The sequence below is a fragment of the Petromyzon marinus genome, chromosome 2 (genome assembly GCF_048934315.1).
Source record: "Petromyzon marinus isolate PM22_M1 ecotype Great Lakes invasive population chromosome 2, UKy_Petmar_22M1.pri1.0, whole genome shotgun sequence".
Lineage (NCBI taxonomy): Eukaryota > Metazoa > Chordata > Hyperoartia > Petromyzontiformes > Petromyzontidae > Petromyzon > Petromyzon marinus.
Window position 1 is genome coordinate 3,683,218 of NC_133668.1, and position 21,396 is coordinate 3,704,613.

At 49.9% G+C, this 21,396-nt stretch overlaps 3 protein-coding genes across 5 annotated transcripts in view; 2 read left to right on the top strand and 1 right to left on the bottom strand.

Moving 5' to 3' along the window:
* Positions 1-2,369: 2,369 nt before the first annotated feature.
* Positions 2,370-10,292, top strand: LOC116949380 (atypical chemokine receptor 3-like). Its single transcript, XM_032966641.2, has 2 exons — positions 2,370-2,720; positions 8,567-10,292. The coding sequence occupies exon 2, from the start codon at positions 8,595-8,597 to the stop codon at positions 9,711-9,713; it is 1,119 nt and encodes a 372-aa protein (XP_032822532.2). The 5' UTR covers positions 2,370-2,720; positions 8,567-8,594; the 3' UTR covers positions 9,714-10,292.
* A 506-nt stretch (positions 10,293-10,798) lies between these two features.
* Positions 10,799-14,224, top strand: LOC116949384 (atypical chemokine receptor 3-like). Of its 2 annotated transcripts, none has more exons than XM_032966664.2 (2): positions 10,799-11,036; positions 11,395-14,224. In XM_032966664.2, the coding sequence occupies exon 2, from the start codon at positions 11,433-11,435 to the stop codon at positions 12,411-12,413; it is 981 nt and encodes a 326-aa protein (XP_032822555.1). In that variant the 5' UTR covers positions 10,799-11,036; positions 11,395-11,432; the 3' UTR covers positions 12,414-14,224. The 2 variants fall into 2 exon arrangements, with proteins under 2 accessions (XP_032822555.1, XP_032822546.1); XM_032966655.2 differs by having other exon boundaries at positions 10,799-11,009.
* ACAD11 (acyl-CoA dehydrogenase family member 11) overlaps positions 13,110-21,396 on the bottom strand; it is a 35,493-nt gene continuing 27,206 nt past the window's right edge. For both annotated transcript variants that reach the window (XM_032966627.2, XM_032966617.2), the window contains exons 14-20: positions 21,174-21,240; positions 20,497-20,582; positions 20,210-20,281; positions 19,122-19,276; positions 17,003-17,119; positions 15,156-15,265; positions 13,110-14,595 (exon numbers count right to left, since the gene is read on the bottom strand). In XM_032966627.2, the coding sequence (XP_032822518.1) occupies positions 14,490-14,595; positions 15,156-15,265; positions 17,003-17,119; positions 19,122-19,276; positions 20,210-20,281; positions 20,497-20,582; positions 21,174-21,240 (713 nt within the window). In that variant the 3' untranslated portion in view covers positions 13,110-14,489. The remainder of the gene's footprint in view (positions 14,596-15,155; positions 15,266-17,002; positions 17,120-19,121; positions 19,277-20,209; positions 20,282-20,496; positions 20,583-21,173; positions 21,241-21,396) is intronic.

A 21,396-nucleotide genomic window follows, 5' to 3' on the forward strand; every position in this document is an offset into this window, starting at 1 on the left:
CGAATATAACTGTGCTAGTAATATATATTTACACGTTCTTATGTTGTTCCAATTTAGAACGCAGTTAATAAGGAAACATGCATACGGAAATTCAGTTGAAGTTGCCATGAGCTAGTTAAAACTCACTCTGACACATTGTGTTGGTTAATTAAACAAATACGCATGACCTCCCTTATCTCCACGTCAAAGTAGTCTTGGTCGGTTAACCTATGGCCGTTCCACAGCAATATTATTCAGCATCAACGAGTGTTTAAACAAAAAACCTGTGAATCGGTTTAGAAACGATGGGTCTCATCAACAGCCAGGTGGTGTTTAGCTACAGAATTGTTCATTATTAACGGAACTGCCCAAATATTCAAAAGCAGAGTGGGTGTTTTCCGTATGGAAGAAATGTATGTTATTACTCTTCTGTGTCATGCATTTTTTTTAAAATATATTTTTCCATCCGCAAAATAACGGCTCCCATAACAACGCAGAAGGCCAAACACTGGCATCTGTAAGGAATTATCTCTGCGAAGACATACTTAACTGTATATCCTACAAGACGTGCTGTATGATTCCGAAACGTAAAATTATTTAAATCATGATATATACGAGCAGGCGAGCTCAACGTTGTAATTATGGTATTTTACAATCATGACCAGGTTACAATGACTGCCACGATCACGTAATGAACGAACCCCCCCCCTCCTTCTCATTCATCACGTTTGTGATACTTGAATGGCCAACTCACCCAATGTGCACACAATCTCACTAGATCTCGGGTAAGCTCATACCTGTCAACCCCTTATCAGTGCCCTACCTTATTACAGACCAATTCAGACCTTATTGGTCAACCCGTGCCCCTTATAAATCTCAACGTTCATCCTCCAAAGTCAAATCACAAGGGAGAAACACAAACAAATACACGTAAATTATTTTGCCCGTATTGAAACGGCTGCACGCCGTATAGACCTGAAAACTCAATTTCCTTGTACAAGAATAGGGATGGGTTGACAGCTATGGTAGCTGGTAAGGTACTAGAGTTATGTTTTTACTGGTAGGAACCTCCTGGTTCCACCAGCCCACAGGGGATTATTGTGTCCGTCCGTCGTGCATCCAAAAATGGGAGGGGTGGGGCTGGGTGGGGAGGGGAGGGTGGGGAGGGGCTGGGTGGGGAGGGTGGGGAGGGGCTGGGTGGGTGGGGAGGATGGGGAGGGGCTGGGTGGAAGGGGTGGGGCTGGGTGGGGAGGGGCTGGTCACCCCGTGGTGCCCTTATAAAACTCAACGTTTAACCTACTCACGCCAGCTTGTGCCCGCCCTCACAGTCGGGCATGTTTGCGGAATACACCACGTGCCGCCGTTGACCCTGGCCATTGACCGAGCAAGCCAACGTTCCTACCAGCTCCCTCCGCAGGAATGTGTTTGTTGTTGTTAAAGTTATTTATGGAGTAATCGGGGATGGACTTGCTGTAATTAAAGCATTACAAGGTTGTGAGTTAAATTGACTTCCACTCCACTTTTTTTGGTTGACTTTGAATCAATATGCGCTTGAACAAGTTATTTTACAATCCACCTTAACGGAAACCGCAATGTGTTAAAAAGTCGAACCGAAGATCTGAACTAACTGCATATTTCCACGAACATAAACCGGAAGCATGACCGAAACTAAAGTATTTAAACCGGTTTAGTAGTTGTTGAATCTTTCGATACGAGGCCCTTATTGTTGGGGCAGGTATTGTCATATAATGGGAAGGGCATGGGAAACCACCACGACGTTCACAAACGTCACAGACTAATTTTGACCTAGGGGAGCTCCAGAACCGGTTTTAGACGTCACTCACGATAACCGTGGCCGGGGAATCGAACCGAGAGGGCCAGGTTCGTATGGCAGTGCGCGCTCTGCCGCTCCACCACAGCGGCTGAACACTCTTCACGAGGTGACGTGTGGAAGCCTCCCTGATGGCAGGAGGTCACGGGACAAAGGTGTTGTGTGTCGACTGCCCGAGATGTCACGCGCAAGAGACAAAGATCCTCTGTCTAGTCTCTTCCAGGCTCCCGAGGCAAGTGCTGTTAGCGAGCACCTATGAAGGTTGGCACGCCCGGCCGCTTTCGTCTCCCCAGCGGCGATGTTTATACACGGCACCAGGTGCTCATTTGAGGCCGAGTCGACCTAGGGATGGGCCCAGGACCGGTTCAGATAATCGTCACTGGTGTTGGCCACGATTAAGAATCGAACACGGGTGGCCGGGTTCATAGCGCAGCTCGCTAACCACGACATACGACCGCTCCCCGGGACCGGTTCAGATAATCGTCACTGGTGTTGGCCGCGAGCTGGAATCGAACTCGGGTGGCCGGGTTGTTCGGGAGCTGTAGCGCGCTAACCGCGGCGCCACCGCTCCCCGGCTCCCCCACGTATCGCACGTCACCGACAGCACGCGAGGTCCCCCCTCACTCTCTCCCTCTGTTGACTCATCCAAGCGCCCCCTTGCTCCCCGCCTCCGCCAATAATGACGTCTGTGGATGGAGGTTTCCTCCTCCTGCCTTTGGCGCGAGTAACCCAGAGCACAGAGAGACCCCCACACACACACGCAGAGAGACCTTGTATATATATACCCCGAACCGAGTCGAGGGAGGGTCGCCGTGGATCGATCGAGTCCTCGTGTATTGATTGACGGGGAGCTCTCTCACCTGGTGAAGTTGAGTTCACCTGGACACCCTTGGAGCCAGCACCAATAAAGGTAAGTTCCGTGCAACAGAGCCCGAGCCACAAAATAGGAAATCACAGCGATACCACTCGGCTAATCCTGACCCCGTGACCTGGGCTTGACCACCCGAATGTGAAAATCGCAGTCGTTGCTCTGCATCTACAACAGCCGCACGAAAGAAGAAGATACAAAGAGCGTCGTCTCTTGTTAGTTATATATACACACACACACATACAGTTATGGTTATGCAGACGTAGTTGTCCATACGAAGATGCCGTGATGGATTTATGGTTGGCACACTGGAACTGCATTTCAATTCATAGGACGCCGGAACGATTGCAGTTGAAACAATGGTACCCATTTATATCCAGTTGCATAAATACCCAGTGGTATAAATACCCAGTGGTATAAATGGGTACACCGAAGTCGATGGGCAGGCAAGGTCATCGCGTGCGGTGTGGTGGGGTTAAGCGTGGGTTACTCCCGCCTCTTGAAACGCGTCTGGCCCAGCGCCAGCATTGGAAAACGTCGACCATACTTCACCGCGCTGGTCAATGAGGGTCGGGTTCCGATGGTCACACAACGGTCAATATCCCGACACGACGTGGTGAGACTTACAGTCAAGTGTCACCTACAAGGGGCTGTAAGTTACACTTATACTGTGTGATAGTTCGTGCGTTGTCATGTGCAGCCCTTTGACACATTGTTTATATCAGCGCTGCAGTGGCCGTGTTTGTGTCTATGGATACCGGTTAGATGGGCCATAGCACATGAAGAAGGGCCATTGCCCGAAACTTCGCCGATTATATATTTTTTATTGATTTTAAGACAGTGTTATTAACGATTGCGTCTATACGCACTTACTACAGATCGACTTTTTTATATATATACAGCATTAGATATAGCGTGACTGGTAATTCGTTGAAGTTACGGAATACTGTATATCGTATCAAAGGCTAAATTAGATACCGGGTCTATATCTGGGGTAGGCGAATGCTCATTTGAAGGTGGGACCTTTGGGAGAGAGGACAACGCTGTTTTTTTAATGTGTTCGTGTGATTATTCACTTCGAGTTCGATTTAATTGGGGTGTTTGGAGCAAAATCAGTGAACAAAAGATGTGTTATGTCATTGGTTTACGTTTTCTGTAGGCCAAGAATGTTAATGACTCGCTTAACAGAAACAGTAATTGTACTACTCCAAAAGCAATTTGGCCAAGGAATTGTTATAATTAGGCTTGACAAAATTCGCTATGTCGTAATTATATGTTAACAACAACAAAAAAGGCTAAACGTATTTGTCAATAACACTGTTGGCCTTTAAAGGAAACACTTCATTCGGTGACGTGTTGGGCAATCGATCTTCTTGGCAGCACGCAGAGAGGCCAGAGAGACGGTGGATAAGAGTTAGAGTCTGCACTTTACACCTTGGGGCCTGATAAGAATTAAACAATATTTACTTTCCCTGAAGAATGGGCATATAAAGTCACCTATTAATAGCTATTGAGTCACAGACAAGCCCGTCAATTTGTACACAAAAGTAAAATTACAGCATGCTTCTGGAAACGTAATTATTATTACATGTTGGTGGTGGTGAGCGGTGGCACGTAGTTCCAGCACGCCTCGAGTCGATTCCAGGCCACGGCTACTAACATCAGTGGCGACGTGGTATGTGAACCGGCACTGAGACTATGGCCCTTTGTTTTACAGCGTTATTTAACAACGTGCGGTGACATCATAGCCACTGCTGGCTAACCACCCCCCGGCATAAACGTGCCCCTTGTGCGACAACCAAAGCCTACCGAATGATGCCACATCTGCGGCGTACACTCACTCGTGTGTACCTGGTTTGTTTTTGCGCGCGGTATCAAAGGATGTGCATGAGGTTTAGTGATGCTCTTGTTTTTTGTTGTCGCTGAGTGGGAAAAGGAAACCGCTTGAGGGGAGTTACGAAGCCGAAACGTCCAGATCTTTTCCTCTGTGGAATGGATTTAGTATTTTAAAGAGGTATTTATCGTTAATTAATTTAAAGGAGAACCACTGCAGCTTAGCACACGAGAGCATGTACACCATTTTAGAGATGTGCTCTGAAGAAGGGCCATTGCCTGAAACGTCGAAAATGATATCCATTAGAGATGATATATACATTAGTTGTAGTTACTGGCGAAACGTCGTACTCAGATTGTAAATGTTGTGGCTTTGCTCTCCAACACACCGGTGTGCTGTACTAGTGACGAATTGGCACGTTCTGTTTACGTGACAAACCTTATTAATTGGCTGTGTCGGGTAGTGGCGGGTTTAACGACACAACATTTATATGTTTACGCGATCTAACCCAACAAAAACCTGTATTATATACATTAGAGATATTTACAATAAGGCAGTGTTGTTGACAACTGTGTTGAATTTTAGAGATGGGTGTTTGAAAGTACACAGTTATATATTTTTTTAATTCTCAGGGCCATTAACATGAGCGAGGCGCAGTGGTTTGTGCATTGCACTCAGAACCCAGATAGTTGAGTTCGAAGAATCCCAGCCACAGCTATGATGAATCGGTCCTGCTCGCCCGCCGGCATGGAGAGCATTGGTGTACGGGAGTACACTGAGTGTGCTTGGGAGTTTTACATCAATTGCACCCATTGTGATCTTGTGTTGGGGAAAGCATTTGTTTCAAATGCATCCCTCAAACCCTTTTGGCCACACCCTGTACAAAGTTCCACACTATTCACGACGATAATGTATAGCCCTGACGCGTAATGTATACAATATGATGTCGACTGCACAGTGTTGTTGTCACAAGCCATGGTTGGTTGGTTTACTGCCGGAGTGTGTGTACGCGTAACAATACTAACAACACCACTTCACAGCAGTAAAGAGAGGCGCTTTTCCAAAGCATCATCTTAATTCACCGAAGCACGTGAGGAATGCACCCGTTGTCTGTTGAAATATTCGCAAAAAAGTCACCGTGCTTATTGTTTCTGCACATTAATATAATAATTATAATCAATCAGAGCCGTCTTACGCTCACGGGGGATGCATGATTTCACGCTAATTTATGCCTGTGCAGTAGCCAGGTTACTCGTCACGCTATGTGTCCTGGTCTCGCGTGAGTTCTCGACACATGGTTAAACAAAACAACCCCGACACTTGAAGGTCAACAATACATTCCAATCGAATAAGGCAGTTACTAGATGCAGTGCTCGTTAGGCGACAACAACAAAAGTCAAGGCGTTAGTAAATAACTCTGGCTGTAAAGGAACATGTATACTGCACACCGTACAGTATATAAACGGGTGACATTTTTTGACTAATGGCCAATATTCGTGTGTACGAAGGGTCATTCCGCGAAACGTCGTTTATTTCATAGAATTCTTTTCCTGTTAAGGCAGTGTTATTGACGACTTGTGTTGCGTTTGCCCAAACAATTCTCTCCACTGCCACCACTGCCCAAACAATTATCTCAACTGCCACCACTGCCCACGCAATTCTCTCAACTGGCTCCACTGCCCTCGCAATTCTCTCCACTGGCACCACTGCCCTCGTAATTCTCTCCACTGGCACCACTGCCCACGCAATTCTCTCAACTGCCACCACTGCCCACGCAATTCTCTCAACTGCCACCACTGCCCACGCAATTATCTCCACTGCCACCACTGCCCACGCAATTCTCTCCACTGGCACCACTGCCCTCGCAATTCTCTCAACTGCCACCACTGCCCACGCAATTCTCTCCACTGGCACCACTGCCCTCGCAATTCTCTCCACTGGCACCACTGCCCACGCAATTCTCTCAACTGGCTCCACTGCCCTCGCAATTCTCTCAACTGGCACCACTAGCCTCGAATTCTCGCCACTGCCACCACTGCCCACGCAATTCTCTCCATTGGCAGAAGTGGAATAAAATGAGTTTGGTTGTCTCGTATTGCCATCAGCAATTTGAGTTCCGTGGGCGAAACAAGAACTTGAAGTCGTGATGGATTGGGGGTTTTTCCTTGTGCGTATGACTGTTGATTTTTTGACACTTCTCTATCTTTTTTTAAAATCCCATTTGTCACGGTGATTTAAAGAGACGTCATCGAAGCTGGAACAAAAAAACAAATAACATGCAAATAAGGGAGCCCACTGTTAAGGGTGTATTACAAGTTACGCGTGTCAAAAAAAGTGGGGATTTGACTCATTATGTAAAGATGTGTCACAGCTGCCAGCAGGTCTGGAAGACTTTGCTGTTTTTTTCCTGGATTTTTCTGTTCATGTTTTTGTTTGTTGCGGTTGCACCCGATTCAAGACCCGAATGGTTCACAGGGCTACACCAAATAAATGAAACTAAAACTGAAAGGTCTCTGACGAACACTGTCATGTGATATGTGACTTTGACTCTGCATAATAAACAGCCCATCGACACCCATTACCTTTTGTTGCACTATAGTCCTGGAGATAAACTGCTTTAATGTATTTCTGTGATTGTCTATAGTTATGTACTGCAGATGACTCTGCTAACGTTATTGCGCGGTGTGTGTGTGACTGTCAAATGGGGAGTGGTGGTGCAGTGGTTAGCGCGCTGCACTGCCACGAACCCCTGCGATCCAAGTTCGCGTCCCGCTCACGGCCAGCACCAGTGACGATTATCTGAGCTGGTCCTGGGCCTCCCCTAGGTCGACTCAGCCTCAAATGAGTACCTAGTGCGGTGTGTAAATATCGCCACTGGGGAGACAAAGGTGGTCGGGCGTGGTGCTGGCCACTCACCCCATCGTGTGCCGTGTCGGCCTTCATAGGTGCTCGCTGACAGCACTTGTCCCAACAGTCTGTTAAGACTATACGGGGAATCTTTGTCTTTGTTGTCAAATCGGGAGTAGTGGTGCAGTGGTTAGCGCGCTGCGCTGCCACGACCCCCACCCCCCCCCCCCCCCCCCCTCCGCGACTCGGGTTTTGATTCCTGCCCAACAACCAACATGAGTGACTAATATCGGAACCCTGTCATGCGCCTCCCCTAAGTCGACTCAGCCTTAAATGAGTACCTAGTGTGTAAACATCACCACTTGGGGAAACAAAGGCGGCCGGGCGTGGTGCTGGCCACCCACTTCCCACAATGCCGTGTTGGGCCTTCATAGGTGCTCGCTAACAGCACTTTCCCCAACAGTCTGTGTATGCTATAGGGGGATCTTTGTCTTTGTGTAGTCAGACACATTATATGTAGTCTATCCTACATCTGGTATTTATATATAGACCCTAAAATAAAACGATTCATCAAACGGCATTTATCGAGGCGCTTATTTTGTTTTATTCAGATCAAAATTATCAACTTTTTCGTGCTTAACTGTTGCATTTCATTGCGAATGAAAGCTTTTTCTGACGAGGCATCGAATGGGCTCAGACATTTCTCGTTGGCTGTTCCAGCCGATGATTGTCAACAACATCTGGATGTCTGCAGCGTCGTTCATGTAGCCACTCTGTGCATTGCGCAGAGTATGGATATCCATGGATATGTTGAGGTATACAAATAATAACGTGTGCGCATTATCCATAATTGCATTTTTTTGTGGGTTAGATCGCATAAAAATGTGTAGTTAAATCCGCCACCACCCGACACAGCCAATTTGTAAGCTGTGTCACGTCCACACAACGTTTCGGTTAGTTACTCGTTCAGCACACCGGCATATTGGAGAGTAAACCCACAACATTTACAATTCGAGTACGACGTTTCGCCAGTAATTACAACCAGCCTCATCGAGCTACAGCCCTACTAATTGTCTGTCGGGTGGTGACGGGTTTAACGACACATATTTACGCGATTGTACCCGAAAAAACAACCTCTATTATGGATCATGTTGGCCGCAAAAAGGCTGCCACGTGTTAATGTGCCGTGCGTGTATTCTCTTTGCAGGCTGCGAACACACAGAGACAACTCCAACATGGACCTTACTCTTGACTTTGACTCGGAAGCCTTCTTGAACGTCACCGACTACTGGGATCTGGAGCCGACGTGCAACGAGTCTACAGACGGAAACTGCAGCTCTTTCTACGAGCACTTCGATTGCCCACACGTCCTCAACAAGGGCGCCCTTCTCATCGGCATATCCATCGTTTACCTCGTCATCTTCGTCGTCGGAGTCGCAGGCAACGTGGCCGTGTTCTGCTTCAACGTGTTCTTTCACAAAAACAGGTTCGAGACTCATCTGTACGTCGTCAACCTCGCCATTTCAAACCTGTGCATCGTACTCATCATGCCCGTGATGGTGGCCTCGTTTTTGCACGACGACCAGTGGCTCTACGGTAACTTCCTGTGCAAGCTCACCAACGTCACCTTCAGCGTCAACCTGTTCGCCGGCGTGTTCTTCGTGACCGCCATGAGCGTCGACAGGTACATCACCTTCGTGCACTTCCACGAGGCGTCCAGCCGGCGGAAAGAACGCGCGCGCCTCTTGATATGCGCCATCGCGTGGCTGCTGGCCGTGGTGGCGTCGCTGCCCGAGATCATCTACATCCGAGCCGTGACGACGCCCAGCGGCGAGACCCACTGCCGCGCCGACCTGCCCCCGGACCACTTTTTCAGGTGGATGGCCAGCATCAACCTGCTGTACAACACGCTGGGCTTCGTCGTGCCCTTCCCAATGATCGTCATCAGCTCGGTGCTCCTCTACCGGGCCATCGCGTGGCACGGCCTCTCGGAGAGGAACAACGGCCGCGCGATCGTGCTGGTGTACGCGACGGTCTTCGCCGCCTGCTGGACCCCCTACCACGCGCTCTTGCTGGTGGATGCGCTGGCGCTGCTGCGCGTGCTGCGGTTGGGCTGCGCGATGGACGAGGCGCTGTACGCGGGGCTGCACGTGGCGCAGTGCCTCGCCGTGGGCCAGTGCTGCGTGAACCCCGTGCTCTACTGCTTCGTGGACAAGCGGCGCCGGCAGGAGTTCATCCGCTCCGTCGTGGTCAAGTTCAAGGCGAGCACCGCCTCGCACGACCTGCTCGCGGAGGACTGCACCGTCATCACTCAGGACACGGAATGCGCGGTCATACTGCCGAACCGATCTTAGGCGGACCGCTGACTTTGAAGCGAGTTTGTTTGGAAAAATGCAAGACCCCCCGCATGGTGCACGCGTTTACCCAGCAATAGATAGGGCTTGTATCCAAATGTAAAACTTTGCTGCTTAAATTGTCAACTGTATTCTATGATGTGTAAAGAATGACCAAGTAAGAGTTTGCTAGCCGTGAAAAAAAACCTGTAGATGCTAAAATACTTTTCTTATATATACAATGTTGCATTTATACAGAGTGCTTGTATGTAATACTGGATAATATTGGTAAGTAAAATATATTTTACGACATGTATTTTCTAGGTATGAGACAAACAGGACTAAAAATCAATGGTATAAATTTCCCAAGCTGAAATGTTAACTTTTTTATTGTATAGAATTATCAATTCCATAATGAAAACGTATTTACAAGAGAAAGACTTGAACGTCAATGTTTAATAACTACAATTTAAAATACTCAAGAGACGATGAATGTTGTAACGGATCTACTGTCACAAACCATTCAACATTTCAACTATTGGATCGTAAAGATACCGCACGATTTTTCGAATAAAAAAAATAAACCCCTTTGGAATCGCACGAATGGAGTACTGTATTCAAGATATAAACAATATACAACTATATTGAGATTGCTTACTCATAACAAGCTGTAAGTTGTAATAACATGTGCTGTAGAGCCATTCATATTCTTACCCATTAATGCTATTTCAGAGTTTGGGGGTGCGGGGGGGAGAGGGGGGAATGTCTCTGCCTCTGCTCCCACATGTGCCGCTGGACGGGAGGTGATGGATGGGTGCTTGGTGATGTCATCATTACACTGGGCGTGGCTTTTAGGCGGTTTCCCACCTACAGGAAGCATGATGCCGTCGGGGCGAGCACAATTTTTAAAGAGACCCAAGAAATCGACCGCAACAAAAAAAAATGCGGATTACTAAATTCAGTCGATTGATCGATTTAATCGTCGCAGCTCGATTTTTGTTTTATCATCTTCCATCAAATGCAGAAGGATGTCAGTTTCTGTCTCAATACAGAAACTGCAAACATAGCGTGGGTGGGATGGGGTGGGGGGGGGTCACTCTGCAGACGCAAGCGAAGTTGTCATTCGGGCTGCACTACCAAGGGGGGTGCAGCAGAGTACGGCTGGATGACGCCAACGTCTCGCCAAGGCCACGGGGGGGCTTGCTTCATCACACATCTGACGAAATCGACTCACACAACGTGCCGCTTCCACGACCCACCACCCCACCCCCCCCGCCAAACCACCACGTCATTACGCAGTGGGGCTGCATGACCAAGGTACGCGCACATTTGGTGGAAACAAAGGTATCCATTTAAATGCCAGCGTAGGATTTCTGTGTGACCACCGCTAAGTGTTTGGGATGGTGCCATCGTCGTCGTCGTTATCGTCGTTGGGGAAATTTTGCCAAAACTGCTTCGAATCCGCAGAGCTCAACAATGCGTTTGTCAATAACACTCTGGCCTTAAGAGGGGAAGGAAAAATAAATCCACGTTTTGGGCAAGGTCCCTCCTGCCTGCATATGGAGAAGGATAACATGGGGTAATTGCCCAAAACGTCGCCTATTATTTACGTTTTAATTTTAAGGGCAGTACCGCCAAATAATGTTTGATTTGGTCCGAACTTAGGTAATCCAGATATTAATTTCGCATCGTTCCTTTACAGGCCCGTGTTGAAGAGCTACCGCTAGCGCGCACAATACCATGGATGAAAACGAGCCGTGGGACGCGACCTCGAATTACTCCTACTTGGACGCACCGCTGCCGGACGTGTCCGACAGAGTGTGCGATTTCCTCGACTGCCTGCCGTGCAAGACGGTGGACAACGACGCCTTCAACGCTGGAACCTCCATCCTCTACGGCACGGCGTTCGTCCTCAGCCTCGTGCCAAACCTCGCCGTCCTTTGGCTACTGGCCACCGACCACCCGCCGGGCTCTCGCGTGTCGACAGCGCTGCTGCCCCTGAGCCACACCGCCGCGAGCCTCTGCGGCATCTCCACGCTGCCGGCGCTCGTCGTGGTGACGCGACACGGCGTCGGCCACTGGCCGTCGGGCGCCGAGGCCCTGTGCAAGCTGCTGTTCTTCACGTTCGAGCTCTACCAGTACGGCACTGCCCTCTCGGTGGCCTCCATGGGAGTGGAACAGTTCTCCACTTTCGGGAGCGGGACGGGCGCGAGGGCGTCGATGTGCGCCGCGTCGTGGCTCCTCGCCGTCGGCGCTTCGCTGCCCAGCCTCGTCGTCGTGACGGCGACGGGCGGCCAGAGGTGCGAGCCGGACCTCGACCCGGAGAGCGCGCGCACGTGGGAGGCGGCCGTCGGCGTCCTCGGCGTCTCCTTGGGGTGCGCGACGGCCGTCGCGGTTTTCGCGTCGTTTTACATCGCCGCCCGCGGGGACCCGGCGTTCGACTGCAGCGGGCGGCGAGAGCTTGCGCGCGTATACTTCTGCTTGTTCCTGTTCTGCTGGCTGCCGTACCACACCCTGCTCTTGGCGGAGGTGCTGAAGTTGGCGGATTTCTTGACGTTTGACTGCGTTGCGGCCGAGGGGGTCTTCTATGGGAAACAAGCCGCGCAGTGCCTGGCATTCCTATACAGCGGCGCGACTGCGTGGGCATTCATCGTTTTGAAATACGCGAGGCCCGCGCGACAAGCAGGTGGCACGGCGCAAACCGCCCTTGCCCTATCTTAGGCGTGGATGTGCGTACTTTGAACTTCAACAACACCGCACGTAGCCAGCCCGTGCTAATCGGATGAGGTGCAAAGTCAACGATATGATTGGCGCAACTTCCTCCCGCATTTGCAACCTCCGCTTGCGGCGCAGTGGTTAAAAGCCGCTGTGCTACAATTTCCGGCGACCCGAGTTTGATTCCAGACCACGGCTAGCATCGGCGGCGGGCGATATCCGAAGCGGTCCTGGACCACCCTTCCACCCGGGTCGCTTCGCCAACCCGCACTGAACCAGCGTGGTGAGATATGGTGGTACGACACGGGGCGGAAAGGCTTCCATCAAGTTGTGGACTGGCAAAACGGCCGGTACAGTTCTTATGTCACGACCGTCGTTAGGCTGCAAAGCAAAAAAAAAATGCAGCGAATGCTTACACGAACATTTAAAAAATATATATATACCGAAAAGGCTGACATCATATTCAGAGGCTCCCCAAGGCCTTTTCTAATTCAGCCGCATGCGGCTCGGGAGTGGCGGGGTGCATCCCTTTACACCTTCATTTACCGTACAAAAGCATTTAAATAGATACATTGTCAAGACTGCGCCTGTCACATGTGTGCCGACCGCAAGACAAACGAGCGAATGCGTTCGGAGGGGGGAGTATCTAATAACGAACGAGGCTTGGTAAAACGCGACCGTACATCAACAGTGTTGCTTAGGTTGGGAAATCAACAGAGTTTTATTGGGATGAAGCAAGCAGCCTTCTTTCGCGAAGCTGTCGAGTGAAGATCAGCGGTAAGATAATGCCTCGGGCGTGACGTGAAGCCACGTGAGGGTTTATGGCGATAATCTCCGGGCCCGCCAGCCAGAACTGCGGCTTTAAGCATCTCGCTGCTTTCACTGATCCTGTTTTCATTTTCTACGGCTCATTTATATACCTAAAAAAAAAATTCAGCGTGTGTGCGCAGCAAAATGTATATGCGCAACCATTACCGCACCTACTTGGGTCATCGGTGCATTTTGACGTACAGGCATGTTATGTCATAGAGTTGTTTGGGTATTCTTCACCTATGACATTAACCTCTGATACTTTTTTTTAATTAGAGGGACAATGCACCCGCGGATTGTCGAAGTTCCACCGTCTGTTGCTGAGATGCCATTCCATCCTAAATATCAGCCTCTAAACATCGTGATACTGTATGTAGCATTAAGGCTAAACAGGTTTCCTTCGCTCTGTGTGAGAGTAAATGCGTTACTTAAAAGGGGGGGGGGCACACAAAGTGAAACCGCGCAAATTAACCCATCGACTATCTAAAAATCGATGTCTTTGTGTGTTTTTGAATAGGCATCATTTTTTACATTGTAGTATCAATTAAAATCTTATATTAATACTACATATTAACTAGGACTCTGTGGGTGTAAGAATGCGTTCCATTTCCATCAGGTTATGAAACGTGCGAGTTAGTTTTTTTTCTGATTAAATGAATGTTCGAAATAATGCTCGTAATTATATGTACATTTACTTCAATGATTACACATGCTCTATCGTATACAGTAAAACCTTGGATTGAGAGCATAATTCGTTCCGGAAACATGTTTGTAATCCAAAGCACTCGTATATCAAAGCAGTCGTATATCAGTTGTGATCACGTGACGCTCGGCAGACAAAGCGTACACGTACTACTTGTATTGCAAGATCCTCGCTCGTTTATCAAATTAATATTTATTTAAAATTTTGCTCGTCTTGCAAAACACTCGCAGACCAAGTTACTCGCAATCCAAGGTTTTACTGTACCTTTGTACTGCACTAAAAAAAAATAAACACTGAAATTATTGCATATTTCTAAACCCTTTCATCACATTCCACATGATACTTTTGTAAATCCCTTATTCTTAACTGCAAATCACAAACCTTTGCAGCACATCGCCAAAACGGTACTTGCGTGTGCCGGATGAACGTCACACGAAGCCTGATCAGAAGAACAATTTCCCCTTAATTCTCCCTACGATAGCAAACATCGGTCACAATCACCACGGCCGAATCGACAAGCGCAGTCCTCGGCCCGGTAAGGCTGGGCGGCTCACGCGGTGGTCACGTGATCACAGCCTCGCCTTCAGCTGCTCCCCGAGCTCTTGCTTGCCGATGGCCGAGAGGTGGACCTCGTCCGGCCCGTCTGCCAACCGCAGGGTGCGCGCCATCGCGAGCCTGGAAACGCAGACGCACCGCCGCACGCGCCGCCGGATGACGACCAAGTCGGGGGATCTTCGCGACAAGGGATGCCCGCGAGGGAAAGAGAGGGCACACGAGGGACAGTTGCGCTCCATGTCACCCGGCCCGCAATCGGAGTGCACGCAGAGAGCTGAGAGAACAATAAGGAGGGGCACAGGTTGGGAGCAGTTGCATTCACTTCTTGCTCGACTGAATTTTAGGGGAGATGAAGAGGTTGAGGTGGGTCGGGGATGTCAGCGGAAAGGAGAAAGGCAGGTTACCTATACGGGAACTAGAGTGGCATTCGGGAGTTGGAAAGCGAGCGGATGACCTAAAGTCAGACGGTGATGAGATCCCAAGAGGAGACCTTGCAGATATGGTATCAACTGTGCAAGAGTTGCATGGTCTAGCAGAAGGAAATCATTGGCGAGGTGTGGTTAACGGCTCAGGCAATTGCTGCCTTTAATTATCGGCCTTGATCTCAGGACTGGAAAAAAAAACCCCGAACTATCTGTAAAGGACCGCTCTGTAAACCCTTAAAACGACAAAGTGCTTACATGTGAGCGAGAGGGAAGTCTTCTGAGACCCCTGCACCCCCGTGCACCTGAATGGCGCGGTCCAACACTTTGCAGGCCATGCGGGGGGCGGCCACTTTGATCATGGAAATCTGCGGCGGCGACAACAGGCAAAGACCACACAGAGTCCACGGAGGCGTCATCATCTCATTGTCGCATGCTGCAAACAAATTCCGTTAGCAAAGACAAAGATCCCTCGTGTAGCCTTAACAGACTAGCGAGTTGGACCTATGAAGGCCGGCAAAGCACACGGAGGGGTGGGTGGCCAGCACCCCGCCCGGCCGCCTTTGTCTACCCAGTGGCAACATTTACACACCGCACCAGGTCATCATTCTAGTCTAAGCCGACCTAGTGGAGGCCCAGGACTGGTTAAAATAATCATCACTGGTGTTGCCCGTGAGCGGGAATCGAACTCGGATCGCCAGTTTCGCAGCGTGGCGCGCTAACATTCTACACTACTGCTGCCCCATAGTCCCTTACACATACACGATATAACATACACATGCAGAATTGAAGCCTAAACTTTAGTTTAGTCATGCATACCGATCGTCATTGTAGAGTGAGCACTCATAACACATGCCAAATGCCGACCCAGGGGAGGCCCAAGGCTGGTTCAGATAATCGTCACAGGTGTTGGCCGTGAGCAGCGTACTGCACGTCCACCATGCCACACTCTGCAACTGTGCGATTCCGATCGACCATCGTGCCACGCGAGTCGAGACTCGCCAAAATTCATCATCACCGCTGCCCAACGACGGGAAAAATACAACAGCCGTGCGGTGGTGTATTGGGACGTGGCCCCTAGCAGAGGGAGGGGCAGGGAGACTGGAAAAGGACGCCGCTAACCCCGTGTGGTGCTGAGAAAACTGGAAGCCCTTTTAAAGAAAGTTGACAAAAAAAGCATTTTAGATTTGCGCGTGAGCAGTTCCCCGGCGGACGACGTTGATTATCCAAACTCTTAGGAAATCAAAACATTCACGCGTCTATTACATTTTGAACAGTAAAATGTGCGCGTTGAAATGCATAAAGGGAAGATGGGTGTGGACAGAAAGACTACAAGTCAGCTGTATTTATGAAGAAGACAAAACACATTTTCTCCCTGCACCAGTAAACAATAGCGCAGCACTCATCCCCGCTGGTGACCATAAGCCAGTGGTGGAAATTATACGTTTCCATGGAAGGGCCCAGTCTATCAATGCGATGCACTGTTGTTGACCGCTGTTGACTTCCCATGGAGCGGTTACTCATCGGCCGTGGGTGGACGACAGGCCGAGTCCTACTGGACATCTGTGAAAAATAGTTCTATAAAGCTCATGGGGGATTCCACCAGTATAAATAAAGATTCTGATTCTGACCCCCGACCTGGATTTGAGCCCGCTGGCTACAACGCTACCTCAGGCCGGATGACAAGACGGGAAAACAGAGTCGCCACCTCCTTACTCTTTGGTTCTATTTGGTAAAGTCACGTAAAAGTATAAAACAACAAAAATAAAAATTAAAAGTAATAATAAAAATTAAAAATTCACGACGTTTCGGCCACAACAAAAGTGGCCTTCATCAGGTGAAGGGACGAGACTGTCTCGAGGACAGCGCTGGAGCGACCTTTAAAGGTCGCGGTCTGAGCTTGGCTGTGTTCGCTCCAGCGCTGTCCTCGAGACAGTCTCATCCCTTCACCTGATGAAGGCCACTTGTGTCGTGGCCGAAACGTCGTGAGAATTTTTTTGTTTTGTTTTTTTTTGTTTTTTTTATACTTTTTCGTGACTTTACGGAATACAACCAAAGAGTATGGATCCTTGCAGTCACGAAAGCTTCAAATCTAGAGTCGCCACCTCCTTGCGGGCACGGGCGGCGCCCACGGCGTCGATGGCGTGCGCAGCTTTCAGCGTCAGCAGCCGCGACTGCTCGATCTCCAGCCGGCACTCGGCCACCTGGTGAAGGACGACCTCCTGGAGGGGCATGAAGGGGGGGGGGGGGGTGGGGGGGGTATGCGTGGGTGGGGGGGGGTATGCAGGTCCACACGAGGTCACGGTGCGAGAACACTCCAGGGTCAGCAAGGGACTCGGGCGCTCGCAAACGACCTCTGCACGACGTCGAAAACAAGTTTCAAAACAACACACGGAGATGTGTAAAGAGCACAAAGACAAAGACCACCGTATAGCTTTGACAGGCTGTTGGGGCAAGTGCTGCTGGGGGAGCAGCACCGATGAAGGCCGGCACGGCACACGAGGGGGGGTGGGTGACCAGCACCACACCCGACCCGCGATTTGTCACAGATCGCACCAGGTACTCATTTGAGGCTGAGTCGACCTATGGGTGGCCAAGGACCGGTTCAGTTGGCCGGGTTCGTAGCACAACGCGCTAATCACTGCGCCACTGTTCCCCACCTGTGTAAAGAGCGCACAGCCTCTGTGCACGTGCAATTAATGTGGGCATTTGCTGAAGAAGTGCATTGTGTTTTTTTTTGCAATTGCACAAAAGGTTGTGTGCTTTTTGAAAAAATGTTGAGTGTTTTTTTTACTTGTGGTTTTTCCGGCCTGCACTGTTATTCTGTTACAATGGGGGTTTTCGCGTCATTAACAGATGTGATTCCCGAGCTAATGGGGCCCACAGCGTGCATGTGGGGACTCCACACACGTAGTTTTCAGAGGAAAGCCTTTGCAGCGGTGGACTCTGGTGACTCTTCTGTGCTGATGAGACCTCATGATGATGGAACCGGTCCACAGTTGTCTATTACTGTGTCACTGCTGTCGGGCACGATTGTTCAAATTTATTTTCATGTTGACCTAAGTAAGACAAGAGGAACCACGATGCAGTCTCAAGAACTGACGGTGTATTTTTTCCCAAAATGCACGTAGGCTGTGATGTTTTTTGCACGTTACCGTGTTGTTGTTGATGTTGTTTGAAATGTATGGTTTCTCCGGCCTGTGCTATTATTCTGTTAAGACGCTTGGGTTATTCTCCTTATATATAAATTTGACTTTCAAAAATATAAATCAAGTCAACGTGCCTCACTTGTCATTTACCGCTTCATATTAACGACTTAAGCATGAGATTCGAGCCTAAAAATAAAGAATAAAGTGATCAGGCGTCACCATAATCGATTGAACTCATGAGGAACGAGCGGCCGAGTCGACTTGACCTTAGATTTGACCTTTGACACGAGTCCAAGTGCGAGTGGCACGCTCTAACTCGGCCTGGGTTCGCCGCAGGTGCGCAGGCAGCAACATTACTTGGCAGGCACGGCAACTGGAAATTTTGAAAGAGTGTTATGAGATGATTTACTCTATCTGATATCCGTTATGGCTTTGCGTGGACGATGAATCAGTAAGAAATAAAAACGCATTCGCCGCCGGGCCAGGGAATGCGGCGGAGACGCACATGTGTGGAATTGCGTTTGAGAACCCCATGGAATGTTGCGTGGCAGGCTCGTAAGTACTTTATTTTTTCCCCAGGAAATTTTACGGAACTCTTGAGGACACCTCTCGTGCCAAAAGAATGCCGTATGGAATTACTCGTTTGGGGATTACACATAGCAGCCTCCTGACAAAACAGTCCCGAGACTCGGTGAGGCTTTCCTAGCTCGACAAGCACAGTACATAATAACAGTAAATATGCATCCCTAAAGCACTTGTGAGAAATTGGAGGCGCTGTCATTTTCCCAATTAACCCTTTCCCGTTCCCGTTAATGTTATCGGTACCGTGGCTCCCAGCTATCGTAGAGTGCGGTCGTGTCACTACGGTTCTCTGCGGTGAGTACAATGTCTTTAAAAAACAGCTGCGCTACGCCTCTCTCAATGAAATTAACGCTGAGCCCCTTTGCGTGTCCTGACATTGAGGCGAATGGGACCCACTCTGCAACTTGCAGATGCTTCGGAACGGCACTAATACAAAAATCCTGTCAAAACCTCTCCGCGCAAGAACCGCGAGGGGGTGCGGGGCAGCGCTTACGTGCTCGTAGAGCTTGCGGCCGAACGCCTGCCTGGTGGCCGCTCGCTGGCACAGCAGCTCCAGCGCCCTCTCGGCCAGTCCCACCGTTCGCATGCAGTGGTGGATACGGCCGGGCCCCAGCCTGCCCTGGGCGATCTCAAACCCCCGGCCATCGCCTGCGACAAACGGAGAATGTACTCTCCTGTTAACGCCGCGTGCTTTCATCACGCGAATTGGACACAACGCGATTAATGTATTAGGGAACATATTTTTGTTATAACGCGGATGCGGATTGGATCAAACGCGATTGTGTGGACGGAACTACGTCGCGCGAGTAGGAATAAGCGGCCGTACGGCTGCCTCGGCGTAGCATCACACAAGAAGCTGGATGCTTCTAGATGCTACCCACGTGCCTCAGTCTTTGTTTTCGCTGCGTACGCATCTCACGTGGTATTGCGGACTGTGCTTAACCCTATATTCATGATTATTTATTAGAACGCAATTTTTCCTAAACGCGGTATTTTTCAGGGACGCAACTACCGCAGCGTTGTGGGAGAACGGACCGTACACGCACGTTGGAACTTATTTCCCACCGCACGTAGCACAACGGCGCGTTTATAACCGGAGGTGCGGGGAGAATGCGACTCGGCAATCGGTCGGCGTGGGTTTGTTGCGAGCGAGGACTCGTCAAGCTCCGTTGTTTGTCCACGGCGACCGGGCCAGAGCGGCGGGCACGTTACGCAGGAAGGCACGACTGTTTGCCAGGGCTTGGACACAAGAGTCCGCAGGCCCAGACCAGATATTTCACTTGTCGGTGCCGCCGGAGGTGTGCGTACGTTGAACTTCTCTCGCACCGCACGTAGCCAACGGCGCTAATTGGAGGTGGGCATAGCTTCAGCTGTGTGTGGCCAACGACGGCGACTCATGCGATAACGATTTAACGTGAGTGGGGCGGTCAAATAATACACATTAGTAATCGCCATTTTATGTGCGGTGAAATTATTATGTTTATTTTGTTCAAGTAACAATGCAAATGGTGTAATGTCAGATTTAAGAAAATTTGGAGGAAACGAAACTGTACGAATGAGTTACCCTGGGAAGTTACTCACCCAGCAGTATGTTGGAGGCAGGAACTCGCACGTTCTCAAAGTGGATTTCAAAGTGCCCTCCATGAATGGCATCTGCACAGCACAGACACCACCGCCACCACACCGTTACCACACCACCGCCACCACGCTGTTACCACGCCACCACCACCATACCACCACCACACCACCACCACGGAGACACCACCGTCGCCCCACCGTCGCACCACCGTCGCTCGGAACGCTCGGGGAATGCCATTCGTGATCGTTAAATCCGCGAGCATTCGACAAGGCTGGACAAAACAGCTCACCGTCATAACCAAACACCATCAGGGGCCTGATGATCTTAACTCCCGGTGTGTCCATGGCAACCAGGATCATGCTGTGCTGCTTGTGTCTGGAGATGACAGCCAACCACAAGTGGCATTTGGCATGTGTTACCAGTGCTCACTCTACAATGACGACAGGTACGCATGATCAAACTATTCCCAGTTTAGGCTTCAATTCTGCATGTGTGCGTTATATAGTGTACGTGTAATGGACTATGGGGCAGCAGTAGTGTCGCGGTTAGCGCACCGCACTGCGAACCCGGCGATCCGAGTTCGATTTCCGCTCACGGCCAACACCAGTGACGATTATCTGAACCGGTCCTCGGCCTCCACTAGGTCCCCTTAGCCTAGAATACCTGGTGCGGTGTGTAGAAACATCGCCGCTGGGGAGACAAAGGCGGTCGGGCGTGCTGCTGGCCACCCATGCCTTTAGTGTGCCGTGCCGGCCGTCAAAAGTGCTCGCTAACAGCACTTGCCCCCACAGTCTAAGGCTACATGGGGGAATCTTTGTCTTTGTGCAGGAACTATGGGGCAACGGTAATGTAGCGGATAACGCACCGCACTACGAACCCAGCGACCCGAGTTTGATTCCCACTCACGACCAATAACGGTGGACAATATTTAAACGTCACACCTAACCCCCTCCACCCACCACCCACCTGGCCAGGGAATCATCTCCAGTCCTTCCCATCACCACCGCCAACGTGCAGTTTGGGTTACCAGCTCCTGAGCAACAGAGACAAGGGGAGCGTTGGTACAAACGGAGAGGAGATCGCGCGGCGAGCTCAAAATATCCTGTCCCTCGCTGTAGATGTACGTGCTATGAAGAAGGGCCATCGCCCAAAAACGTTGCCGATTTTAGATATGTTTTTTAAGGCAGTG

What these genes read in the sequence shown, in the direction of transcription:
- LOC116949380 (XM_032966641.2), top strand. Translation starts at nt 8,595, where the DNA reads ATGGACCTTACTCTTGACTTTGACTCGGAAGCCTTCTTGAACGTCACC.
- LOC116949384 (XM_032966664.2), top strand. Translation starts at nt 11,433, where the DNA reads ATGGATGAAAACGAGCCGTGGGACGCGACCTCGAATTACTCCTACTTG.